At 42.1% G+C, this 13217-nt stretch overlaps 1 protein-coding gene across 3 annotated transcripts in view; it reads right to left on the bottom strand.

Moving 5' to 3' along the window:
- The window catches only part of znf423 (zinc finger protein 423), a 186087-nt gene that overhangs the window by 154696 nt on the left and 18174 nt on the right, over window positions 1-13217 (bottom strand). For all 3 annotated transcript variants that reach the window (XM_050073551.1, XM_050073554.1, XM_050073552.1), the window contains exon 2: window positions 1871-1933. In XM_050073551.1, coding sequence (XP_049929508.1) covers window positions 1871-1933 — 63 coding nt within the window. The remainder of the gene's footprint in view (window positions 1-1870; window positions 1934-13217) is intronic.

Genomic DNA, 13217 nt, shown 5'->3' with positions numbered 1-13217 from the left:
CACATTCTATGTCGACCATAAGGGATGCACATATCCTACTCATACAGTACGTCCTCTGTACTGTAGTTGTTTGGACATATTTTAGCCTGCAAAATTACAATAAATAAAAGCACATCTAGTGGGGGTTTCACGGAATAGCTGACTATCAAAACCACTAGTCCACACTGTGCAGCTGGCAGTGCTGTCGGTAGTTGTTTACAAGTTATAGCTGTAAGTTGACCTTCAACGACGGAAAATGAACATTCCTTTGGTTGTTGTTGAACACAGATTTGTTTGAATAATCATTTTCTCTGTAATGCCATATTAAATAAACCACATATATGGCATTTAGAGAGGGTCGGATTCCCGCTATCTCTGCAAGAAAGCAGGCACATTGTTACTGCAAACAGTGTGCCAGTGCACCGCTTCACATAATGGCAAGGGCCAGGAAAATTGTTTAGATGGAGTGTAATCTGTCAGCCAGCTGAAGCACCACGTAATTATCAGCTGACAAAACAAACAACGTCGGCCTAGAGGGCAAAGCCATGGTAGCTTTCCTGGCTGATAAATAATTGCCTGCATTAACAGTTATGTTCATGGTAGAATTTTTGCTTAAGTCTGAACCACATTTATCACTTCTCTGTCTTATCAATCTCCCTTGACTTGTTTGTGTTTGTGCAGGCCATGTGACCTAAGTGATGTAAATATCGCTATCATCATTGAAATATAGCAGCAGATCTGGTGTATCTGCTGGCTACAATAACTGTTGGTGGTGTGCAGACTCTGCCTACTCAGCGCACCACAAGCATACATCAGTGTGGTAATGGTACGGACCCAGTATCTAAGTCAGACAGGGTGCTGGGGAGTTTAGTCTAATCAGATCACAACTCATTGGTAAACAGCCTCTCAAAGCCAATCGAGGACTCTGCCATTTCATCCCAGGTGGGTCCTGACTACCTTATTTAACCCTTTACTGGTTGTGTTTGAGAGCTTTTTGAGAAGATGATTGTTATTGGGTGAAAAAAATATGATATATATCCTGCGATTAACTGACTACTAGACTACTTTTTGGAAGTAGTCTACAAAAATGCAGCAGCCGCGAATGCTCTTAGACCTAGTGAATCCACTGCCATCCATCTATCTATACACATAGATGAACCTCAGAGCACAGCTGGTTCAGTTGTTCATTTTCCATCAAGGCAAAAGGGCGAGTGAGGATAATTTCAAATTTCCATCTCAGGGTGGAAACAAGCGAGAAGGGAGGATAGAAGAGGGGAGGGAGAGCCAGAGAGGGAGAAATACAGCAGTTGGTTTGGAGAAAACCGCAAGAAAAAACAAAATCCAAGAAAAGAACAAAAAGAAAAGAAAAGCCCTACCATCTCTCTGACTTCCTCCCAGGATATCACCAGACCACAGAGAGTAGTGAAAAAGCACACAAATCTCTCTCTTGTCCCCCCCTCCACCCATCTTTCTCTCTCCATATCCCCTTTGTCGTCTCTCTTTCCATTCAGTCTCACTCCTGAGACCAACAAGAGCTCCGTCTCTTTTCACATCTCCCTCCCGTTCCTTCTTTTTCTCTTCAAATCTCCTCTTTTTTTGCTTATATGGTTTTTCTTTCTCCCAATACTTTCACCAATCCCTCCATCCTAACTCCTCTATGTTCATTTCATCTCTCCATTTTTTCCTCTCTTTTCTCCTTGATATCCCTCTGAGCGGGCCATTATAAACCATGTGGAATTGATATTAAAAATTGTGTGTGTCTGTGTGTTTGTGTGTGAGAGACATATAGACTTAAGCCTCTCGTGTGGATCTGACAACTGGAACTCTATTACACTGTGTGAGTGTACGTGTGTGTGTGTGTGTGTGTGTGTGTGTGTGTGTGTGCACAAACCTGTCTGGACAGTTGATTCATCCCAGGTCCCTCCACACTCTGAAGACTCCCCTTCTTCTACCGCTGAGGAAAAAGGAAGAGAGAGAGAAAGATAAATTAAAATGTATGTTTCGTACTTTTATTTCAGTCAGCAAGAAAAAGTGCAAAATGTTCTACATGGACAGCGAAGTCAGTCTGTACTAAGTAGGGTCAGAGCCATGACCAAATCCCTAAAGTCAAAAGCAACAATGTGCTCAGTCTCAATAACACCTGAAAGTTAATTGACAAAAATGAATCAATGAATATTTTGATCATCTATAAATCTTTTCAGTAATTTCTTTGAGTAAAAATGCCAAACATAAATTGGCTCTAGGTTCCAAATTATAGGAATTTGCTACTTTTCTTTGTTTTATCTGACAGTGAACTGAATATGTTTAGGTTTAAAGGAGCTATATGTAAGAAATCTAAAGCAAATAGTCGTAAAATCATCCTAATATGTCACAGAGACTAAGGAATAATGTTCATATAACATACTGATCTCACCGACAACAATAGTACAGCCAGAATATTCGCATTTTTAAAAAAAAATTACGGTACGCAAATCATGTTTATGTTTTGAATTTGTGTTTTGGCCTGTTGCGCCACCCACCGCCGTCTACCAGTCACGCAGTCAGTAGAGTCTCAGCATCAGTTACAGTTACGACTGAGCTACAATGGCTGACGGTGCGACTAAACCCAAACGACCTCGTTATGATTGCCAAAAACGCCAAGACAAAACTCGAGGCAAAGCGAGGGTCTATATAGGAGATGCTTTTGAACGGTGGAGACAGTTGAAAGCGGAGAAGAATTTGAAATCGGACGTCGAAGTGGCTACTCCTCTCCCCGACAGGTACGCTTTAGCCAAAGTTGGCTAACTTGCATCATAGCTAGACAGGGATGGACATTTCAAATACTTTCAACTGTTATTCATTTTCGATCATACATTGTAGCCCATGTGCAGGTGGGTCAACAAATGTTAGCAGCACGATAAGCAGCATTAGCAGTGTCCCGGTACATAGCATTAGCAGCCGGCTCCTCCTCCGCTGTATCCCGGCAGCAGTGTTAGCAGCAGAGAAGCCGCACTTGCTCGAACGGTCCACTGGAAAACCGAAGCAAGGACACGGCGACGCGGCCCTGCCACGGCAGCCACCAGTAGGCAAACAAATCAGTCTCCAGCGTGCCGCTGTCCAGCAACCTCAAATCTGTAGGGGGGGGGGGGGCAGACACGACTCGCAGCAGTATTTTGATTTTGAGTGCGGTAGCCGTTTTGGCCACATTCTTACATACAGCGCCTTTAAGACTGCTGAGACCCATATGACCCATTTAATTATCCTATCTGTTGTGAAATTCGCAATTCGAGACAAATGGGAAAGACACATTTGCTCCCTTGCCTCTGTCCCCTGGAGTTACCTCCCTGGCTGTCGTCACTCTCTGCCCGCGTCTTACATTTGGCACCGCTGCCACCAAAGTAATGAAGTGTTACTGTGTGACTATGAAATTGCACTCTGCCATAAGCAGCATCGGTGCTGTTGTGCATTTATGCATTCTGTTACCCTCTCTTTGTTGTGGAAGATTTTAAGAAGGAATCCGTTTCCACATACCTCCACTTCTTTTATCTTGCCGGCCCCCTGTCACACAGGTAATGCCACATTGTCTTCACGGCTTCTTAGTCAAAAACTCTCTTACAGCTTTTAACTTAAAAAAAGTCAAACTTGTTCCCAAAACTTGAATGATGGAAAGGTTTTGGAGTAAGTGTGTAAATGTAATTGACACAAAATGAGGCCATATTTATTTTTAAATATGTCACAATGTCTGATGGAATCTACAGACTTGGTATGCAAAGGCCTTTAGACAAAATAAGCTAACTGATGACTATGGGCTTTAGGCCATTGTGACAGGTATTTGTTTCACTATTTTATAGGCCAAACAATTAATTGAGAGAATAATGGTCAGATTGATCATAAATGAAATAATTGTTAGTTGCAGCAGCAATCTTTTAAAACACTTACTGAGGCAGACTGGCATATACTTTACATCTAACACCACTGTTCTTTAAGGACAGCATTAAAACTGACCCAACAAAATTCCAGATAGAAATAATAACACTAACACACTTGTGGAGTCTGAAGCATTGAAGTTGGACTACAGGAGTGTTTATAATAAATCTAGTAGTTTCCAGTAGACTTTTCCAGTAATGCAAGTTTTAGTTGGTTCTCTAAATCTATTTTGTGTTCCTCCTTGTCTGTACAACTGCCTGTACAAGCAGCCTCTACAAAGCATGACCACTGCATTAATAGTTTTATTCCAAAAATAAACCAGGGAAGCAACAAAGGTATGCAGGTATTAACGATGACAATGTCCCGAGATCTATCTCTGACACACAAACACAGAGCTGATCAGAGCTGGAATGTGACACTGACTTCCTGGGTACAACAGGAAGGAGGGAAGTACAGCTGGCACACAAACAGGAAATGGCTGGAGCCACTTCACAATGGGGTTTCCTGTACAACCCCCTCACCACCACACGATTCCTCACTTCTCACTTACTCACCTCTGTCTCTGATCTCTCAAAATCCTAGTTCTCATCCTGCTCTCTCCAGTGACTCCCCACTGTCCACCTCTTTCTACCTCTCCTCATATTTCTCACTCCATATCCTCATCAGCTCCCACTTGACCCAGCCCATCCTCACGGTTAAGCGAAGCCAAAAGCTCAAATATAAACAAGAAGTTATAAATCAATGAAGTGTTCCTTTCACAGGATAAACAAACTGTTGAGATGTTCCTTGTTTTAGTGAAACCTCTTGTGTTAACTTGTACACACAGTCAAATATACTGTATGTGGAGCCAAATATAGGTAAAGAAGTGGTTGCTAAATATATGGGTGTTCAGTTTTCCCTGGTAGTAATGTAGACCACTAAAACTATAATTAGAAATTGGTATTGAGATGCAAGATTCTATTTGGCAAACCCACACGACCAGCCCAGTTTGACAGTATAAATATGTTTAACATAATACTTCTTTATGAAATTCAAATGAAGCATTTCACAGAGCTCAATATAGAGTGGTGAAGTCACCACACTCATCGCATCCAATAAAAACAGAGACTAGGCTGCTAGTCGTTTCTTTATAGCCATTCAAAAGTCAGAAAATAATTTTGACATCCTTGACAAAATGAATCACGCAGTACAACAGTACAAGCGGCCAAACTGTGTTTGTTTACTTAAGTTCATCTGTTTTTTGGGGTGACAAGAGGAGACATTGCAGAGTAAGTCTCTCAAGAAAACAAAATCTGCACCAATATGACAACATTATGGATTTAAAGCCGACAAAAGAGGTGTCCTAACTGGCTGCAAGCAATGTTTTGAGCTGAACTTTCATCACATGCCATGTTTTTCTTAATTCCTTTCAATGGACAAGGAATGATTGATTCATGAAGTTGAAATGAGGAATAATCTTTACAATACTTTTTTATTTGACTAAAAAAACTGACTGGAGGGATTGCTGGGAGCTGAAAGTTTCTGTTCAGCTAAATGGCCGTCCACTCAGGGGTAGCACCAAAGTCAAGTGTGATACTTGATAAAATTCAGTACATTGGTCTGGTCAGGTGCGTAATATCAAACTGGTTTGAACAGTTTCACACCTGCCCAACCCTACCTAGGGTGTTCAACAAATTCAGCATATTATCAGGATTATGGCATTTAAAAAATTACTATACTGATAGACCTAAAGTAGAACCCAAACTAGGCCCAGCCCCATGAGATATTAAAACCACAATCATTTCTGAGCATTTATTCCACAAAGATATGGGGAAAAGCTTGATTTACTGCAAAGTCAGCTGCCTTGTTTATTCTACACCACAAAAACACACACAAGCTAAGAGTTGCTCCTCCCATAACTTGCAGGCAAATGTACAAGTAGATAAAAATTACATCTCTTTTTTCTCTGGCACAGATGCAGAGGCAGAAAACAACCATAAGCATATTTCAAATGAATCCCTTTTTTTCTCAGACCATTTGGTTAAGCAAGAAAGCTGCTGTGGAACTAATTTGTGTACAGAAACACAGAGTTGAGCCAATATTAAAACAGTGATCCTGAGCTTAACTTTCAGTGTGTTGCACATTGCAGGGATCCGCAATTCAGGAGGACAGACTCCCCCTTCTCAAAAACTAAAGAAACAAACCTGGGCCAGCATTTGGCTCAAGTCTGAAATCTCCCTTCAAGAGTCTGGGGCTGGAGCTGGTTCTTAAGACCAGATGTAGACCACAGTGCGCTAATAACGAACTAATGGATCCCTGGACAAACACATATACACACACACAGCATAGCACACACAGACATGTGCACTTGAGACAGACCCACACAGGATTTTGACTTGAAGGCTGTACGTCTGTCTGAACAGAACCCAGCGCGGATAGAGACCTCCCACCATGACTAATATTACTGCCAAACACAGCAGACAGAAACAGATGAGAGAAGGTATGGGAAGAGAAAACCAGAAGTATTTCCTCAAAGCTAATAAAAAGAGGCTTTCCTCTAAAACACCTATACCATATTACCCCACAATGAAGCCATGTGTTGTGCTGCATGATTAAAAAAATTCCAAACCTTCAGCATCTTTAGCAGCATGCAATGCAAAGTATACATGTAACTAATGATATCTGACCACCTTTAAGGCACAGCACCTGTTCCAGAGCACAACACACCTTAGCACCCTGACAATATTATGCTGCTTCTCTGACTTTAAGGAGGGAGGAAAAAAATTCTGAACCTACATGAAAAGGGGGACCTGTTTCACTTATGGACAGAGATCTGTATCAAAGGCTTCACTTTCTGACAAGCAGTGTTCCCTGCTGAGACCACACTCTGCTTGAACCAGGCTTCCCTGCTCTTGTTGTGACAGAGATTCTCTGTGTATCTTCCCTGATAAATAAAAAAAGTTGAAGTCATGATAAACCCCTGTTCTTTTATGGAGTTTTGGATGTTATAGAAAGACCTAGATGTACTGGTAACTCTGGCTCTGATAAAAGCCCATTTTTCCTGATGAGACTGCAGGGAATACAGTGTGTTTCATTAGCCAAGCACACATAGCTTTATTTAGATTCCCCTATCCTCCCTGTTCCCCCTCAGAGACACACACACCGTTACTGTGAACCCTGCACACACCAGGGGGTCGGTGGGGGGTGGATGCGTGTGGTTGTGTGGGAAGGGTTGAGCATGCTTCCACATACCATATGAGTAAAAGGACGGAGAGTTCAACTAGATGTGCGAGTGTGTGCTCGAAAAGTGCGTGCCTGCGTACGTGTTTGTTTTCCTATCACCATATATGTTTAGATAGAGACCTTAAGTATGTGTGCATGGAAAATACAGCATTCAAGTTATCAATGTATTTCCACAAGTGGATGTGTTGATCCATCTCTTTTCAGCCTTTAGTACATCTCACTTCCCTTCAAACTCCAGGCTTCCAGTTTGAAAATTGTAAACTGGCACAAAAAGCCAATTAAATCCCAAGAAGAACCAGAGTTACATACAGGTGCTAATGAAATATTCCCTAAACATGGGTTCTTACTGGTTACCATGGGAGGCCACTTTTTGAACAAAATACTGTCCATTTGTAAGGGGAAGTTTTATTTTTTTTAGGATGATATCGAATGTGATTTGATTTGTCAACGCTGCTCAGGAGGGCTATAGTGAACTGATCTTTGAAAGTGTTATGTTTAGTTTGAACAAAGAAGAAAAGTTCGAGACACTAGTAGCTAAGAGTCTGTGGTTGGTGCATGTACTATGAATTACTTCTAATCAGCCCTGCCTGTACTTGGTCCTTTGGTGTGTCAAAACGTATGTACTTCACTTGTTTTGCGTGACTGCACCACTTGTGCTGCATTCCAGACACCTCCAACTAGAAAAAGTACAGTGGAACGCCACTATAAAGTTGGAGTTCCTACTTGTGAACTCAGGGTAAGTCGATCCACAGTACCCAACTTCATGAAGAAGCAGTTGTCTAACGTCAACAACAATGACAGCACCCATGTGCAAGCATATTTCAGTCAATAGGGGAGGGGGGCAGGTTGTATTTGTAGACTACAGTATTTGTATTAGATTGGTGAATGGAATATTTAGATATGTTTCCAAGTATAAAAGAGCCATAAAATAAAATGTAAATATATATCTATATCTATCTATCTATCTATCTATCTATCTATATATATATATATATATATATATATATATATATATATATCCAAAATATCCCCAGTACCAAGTAGTATCAAAACTCCCCCAGTCAAACCTGCATTCGGTCCTTTTTGTACCCAGATCTAGATAAAAATGACCAACCTAAAACTGCAAGCGTTCTTCAGTTTAAGGCAATATGTGATTGGCCCACTTCTGCAGCAGCTACAACCCATAAAGCCTGTGATGTGGTGGAGTTGAGCATGGTGTATTTGACAGAGCTGGAAGTTCAGGGTGCCAAGATGCCACCAAAACATTCCAAAGTATGGCTATACTACATGACCGTGGTGTCTATAGTGGCATTTTACACAACTGAATACTTCCATTCACATGATGGGTATTAAATGAAGTACTCTATTGGTACTGGTATCACTTTAAGCTCACTGTGATTGGTACTGGTATCATATTTTTTTAAATGATACCCAGCCTGGTAAATAGACAGGGACTTTAACAACTAATGACTAACCTAACTGACCTAACAACTTTATCAGCCAACACACAAATCTCACTGTCCTCAAAACACTGACATTGTTATCCACTTGTTAACTGGAGTAGAAACTGAATCATGTTTCAAGCCAAAACATTTTACCAAACCCAACATTATTTATCCTTAACTGACCTAATTTTAGTGATGCTGGTATGTTCGGTAAATTACAAACCTTTACTACACCCAAAAGTACAGACAATTAATAAGAGTGGAATATTGCACAGGTTCACATGTCTGTATTAGATGAATAATTGTGAAATTAATTACAGGTGATATCACCCTGGCCTATGTAACATGGCCACATAAACACAAACACACATGCAGAAGTGGTGTAACTGTAGGCAAGCCAATAATTATTAAGACAGCACAGGCGAAAGATCAAACAATCTGCCTCAACAACATCACAAACACACTGCACAAACTCAGCACAAAACACAAACCCCAGAGCATGATATATGTGTGACACAAAGCAAACAAGATGCTACTGGGAATCCTTGGAGCATCTACACACATTTGCACACACACTACAATTAAGCCTTGCTTTTGCTGTTGCTTTTGTTGACCCCTGAGACACCTTAGTCTATCAAATGTGTCTTTTAGATGTGTGTTTCAGCAAATACACCAAATGTAGATACTGTTAATGAGAACAGGGAAGATTTCCCTGAAAGTGGGGTGTACTTTGAGTCTGTGTTCCTTGCTAAGGTTTAGAAGTAGCTCTCATAAATGCTGTCTCACAGCATGAGAACAAACATGGACTATTTGTGCTGATTTATTTGTCAGCCTGGGTAAGGTCTGCAGAGGGCAGGGATGTCAAAGACAAAGAACAAGATGCTGATTTGTTTGTCACGTTTTTTTATCCGCAATCACAGACATTAGAACAGAGTTTTAAACATTGGTCATTGGTTGTTGTATTTGTGAGTGAGTGAGTGAGTGAGTGAGTGAGTGAGTGAGTGAGTGAGTGTAAATTTTCCCTCCGGCTGAAGCTGGGGGCATAAAATCGGCAGCATACGAGAGCACCACTTTATCTGTTCTGTGCAAACACACACACAAAGCCAAGGCAACATATAATAAACAGTGTCAACCGCACCTGCAGACAACACGGTCCTAATAAACAATCAGATGCAACCACACAAACAATAACCTTACACCAAATTGCAACACAAAACTGCATAACAATCCTGTCCGCATTGTAATGGGCTGCTATGGTTCATTAGACGGGCACACAATTAAACCAGGGTGTTCACAGCAACAACACACACACATACACACACACACACACACACACTTTTACATGCATACGCAAAATAGGTCCCAATACAAGAATCTGCAATGCAGAATTCCCCAATATCCAAGTCTCAAGTCTCCAGCTAAAATTATACAGGAATTAGAAATGAGATCTTTGACCTTAAAGCTGAAAAGAAATGTGTCAAACATTTTTTTTTCTTATCTTACATAGAGTGAGGAGTGCAATGAGTAGACATGTCATCAGTGAACACCTGCAGATGGTAAGACCAGGCAGATATCAGCACATACTGTATGACATAAAGCTGCATCTCCTGGGACAACATTATTATAATAATGACTACTGTTGGCATTGTGCAATATTGGTACTTGTTTTATTAAACTGAACTGCTCCGGCCCCCTCCCATAAGCACAAAGGCAAGCCCATTACAATAGACCTTGTTAGTATGATTAAGGCAGAGTCTGCGCTGGCTTAAATTAATGGTTGAGTCATCCACAACTGCTTGTAGAATATATGAGGCCCTCCTCTTTCAGATGATTGAACACCTGTAGCCATCATACAGCCCAGGAATGATATGTTAGTTCCATCTGTGGTCTCTAATTTTAGCAATGCTCTGCAAATATTTACACATGGGTTTAAGACTGAGGGCTATTAATTACATTTTCAGACACAGCACCTGAATATAGAAGAGCAGACCTACTGTTCTGCTACTTGGTAAGCTATTCCAACAATGGAATGGAAGTACAATGGAAGTGGCATCCTCAAAAAAAACTTTGAAAATGTGATTCCAAACATGATTTTAAGTTTTCTTGATGGTGAAGGATGTAAACCCCGCCCCACCCCCCCACCCCCCTATTGTACCCAAATTAGGCACCCATAATGCAAAAGCAGGTTAACTACACTAAAGTTAGCAGATAATGCCTCTCAACATATCGGATCACATCGGATTGGATCGGAGAGGAGAGGAGAGGAGAGGAGACACGAGGTGAAAGGAGAGCTCCTAAGAGGAACAGAAAAAAGCAAAATAAAGTTATGCCTCTGCATCATGATGTTGTTATCATAAACAAATATTTGCACAGTTATTAATTATACACATACGCACATAAACACTACTACAAAGCAGTACAGCAGTACATCTCTCACCATCTCCTTCTCTACCTCCATCTTTTCCTCCTGTATTTACAACTTCGTCTATTTCCCCTCCCTCCCATACATATCTATTATGTCTTCCCTTCTTCATTATCCATATCCTGCCATCTTTCTTCACTCTTGTCTCTCTCCCTCCATCTCTTAAGTGTTTCTCCCCTGGCCACTGCTCACCCTCCATGCTTTGTTCTAACATCCATCCTTCCCCATCACCCATTTTCAATGTCTTTTTTGTCCCTCTGTCTCTCCTTTCCTCCATCTCTCCTTCATACCTCCCTCTGCATTCCCCCTCTTTTACCACAGTCCCACTTGCTCCCCTTCTATCTTTGTCTCTCATTCTCTTCTGTCCCATGAAAGCACTTATAGCCTCAATAAGAAAACCCTTTGTCTTTTTTTTCCTCCTAAACAACACATGCATGCACGCACGCTATCAGGGCCATTTATTCCCAAGGCAGCCCAAGGCTCTGGTGTTCCCAGATCTCTTTGACGAACGGGTCACTGTGGCCAATCATGCATTGGCCAGGCGGCCCAGAGAGGCGGGATGTGGGTCAGTGTAGCCAATGATACGCTGGTTCTTTTCCCAGAGGGGCAGGCTGATTGACAACTGGTGCTGGACAGAAGTCAAGAGGGTAATTGTCATCTGACTCTCTCTCTCTCTCTCTATCTGTCTGTCTCTCCTCCTCATCCTACACACTCCTTTTTTTCTTCCTCCCACCTCCCTTTCTGTTTCCCTCCCTCTCCCCCTCTTACTTCCCCTCTCCAACCCACTTCCTAGCCCCCAACTTCCCTCCCCTACCCGCTTTCTCCCTATAGCTCCAGAGGGACTCTCTCATTGGCTGCCCTTCCTGTCCCTCAGGAACGACTTTGTGACGCTACTGGCCGAGGGCTGATGCCAATCTCCATCCCCAGCCCGCCCCCCGGGAGCCCCCCTAACTTCAATGGCCTGTGTCAAGCACACACACACAAGCAAGCACTTCTAGCCAGGGGACGGGGACAGAAGCTGATTAACCAAATACTTTTATCAGCAGTAAAACCGCTCTCTCTGCCTGCCTGCATTCTGAACAAAACAGCCTTAAAATACATAAACACACATGCAGACACACATCCCAAGCACTGAGCCACTGGCCAGAAACACCAGGCTAGTCTGGGGTTTGGGACAGTGTGAGTGTGTGTGTGCATGCATGCTTTTGTTTGTGAGAGTGTGTGTAAAGGGACAGAGGTAGCAGAGGGCTTAGATGGATGGCAGAGAGAAAGAACAACAACCACACAAAGCCTGGCGGACAAGCTTCATCGCACTCTCTATCTTTCTCTTTCTGCTGTCTCTTTTCTACTCTTCCCCTCACTCATCCTTTTTTCTCTTTCTCTCCCTCTCCCTCTTTTCTGATCCAAAATGCTTCTACTATCTGATTGTGTTCTCACTGTTTTTGCTGTTCTTTTATTTTCAGTTATCTCTACGTTGTCTTCCTGTTATTCTTCCCTCTGTGCTGCCATCCCAGCTATCCTCATCTCTTCAGCCAATTTTACTCCTCACACCTTCTCTTTGGTTGCTTGTACATGAGGTCATTGTGGCTTTAAACCATGCTGTGCTGCCCAACAGAGTTACCAAGCAACCTCCCCAACAACTACAAACTTACCCCCAACAACATATGAAAACATGGACACGCATGCTCTCTTGCTTTTTCTCTGGGTCCTTACACACGAAGCCGGTAGTCGACTGTTGGTCAATGTCAGGCCGCCGGTGAGTGTCTGTCATCCTAGTTTTTGTGGTGTGTCCTGCAAAATTGGCACTAGTTGGCCCTTGTCTGATTTTTTTTTTTTTCATCCACTTCAGCATGTTGATTCGGTGCTGAAGATGGTGGAGCGCTGGTGACAGAAATCACTCTAACTGGGAATTTAGCTTGGCGCACAAGAAGAGAATCGGAAGTGAGAAAAGCAAATAAACGAGTAAACTGGAGAAGCAGGGCTCAACAATAAGGATTGCCCGATTGCCCGGGGCAAGTAAAACTCACAGTCGGGCATGTAAACTAACAACTAACTTGCCCGATTGGGCAAGTTGCTAAAAAAAGTAAAAGTTAATAACTAATTGATAAAATAAATGTATTTTAAAACGTGCTCTTCTGCTCTGATGCAGCGGTCTCTCTGCCTGAAGTCACAGGCACAGCTGTGTAACAATGTCCTGCCCACAGCCCCCATTGATATTATTTTGCGCGACGGACGCTTCATAT

Source organism: Epinephelus moara, chromosome 20, assembly GCF_006386435.1.
Source record: "Epinephelus moara isolate mb chromosome 20, YSFRI_EMoa_1.0, whole genome shotgun sequence".
In the NCBI taxonomy this organism is placed as follows: Eukaryota; Metazoa; Chordata; class Actinopteri; order Perciformes; family Serranidae; genus Epinephelus; species Epinephelus moara.
Note: the sequence above shows the minus strand (reverse complement) of the source record. Positions and strands in the feature narration are given on the sequence as shown.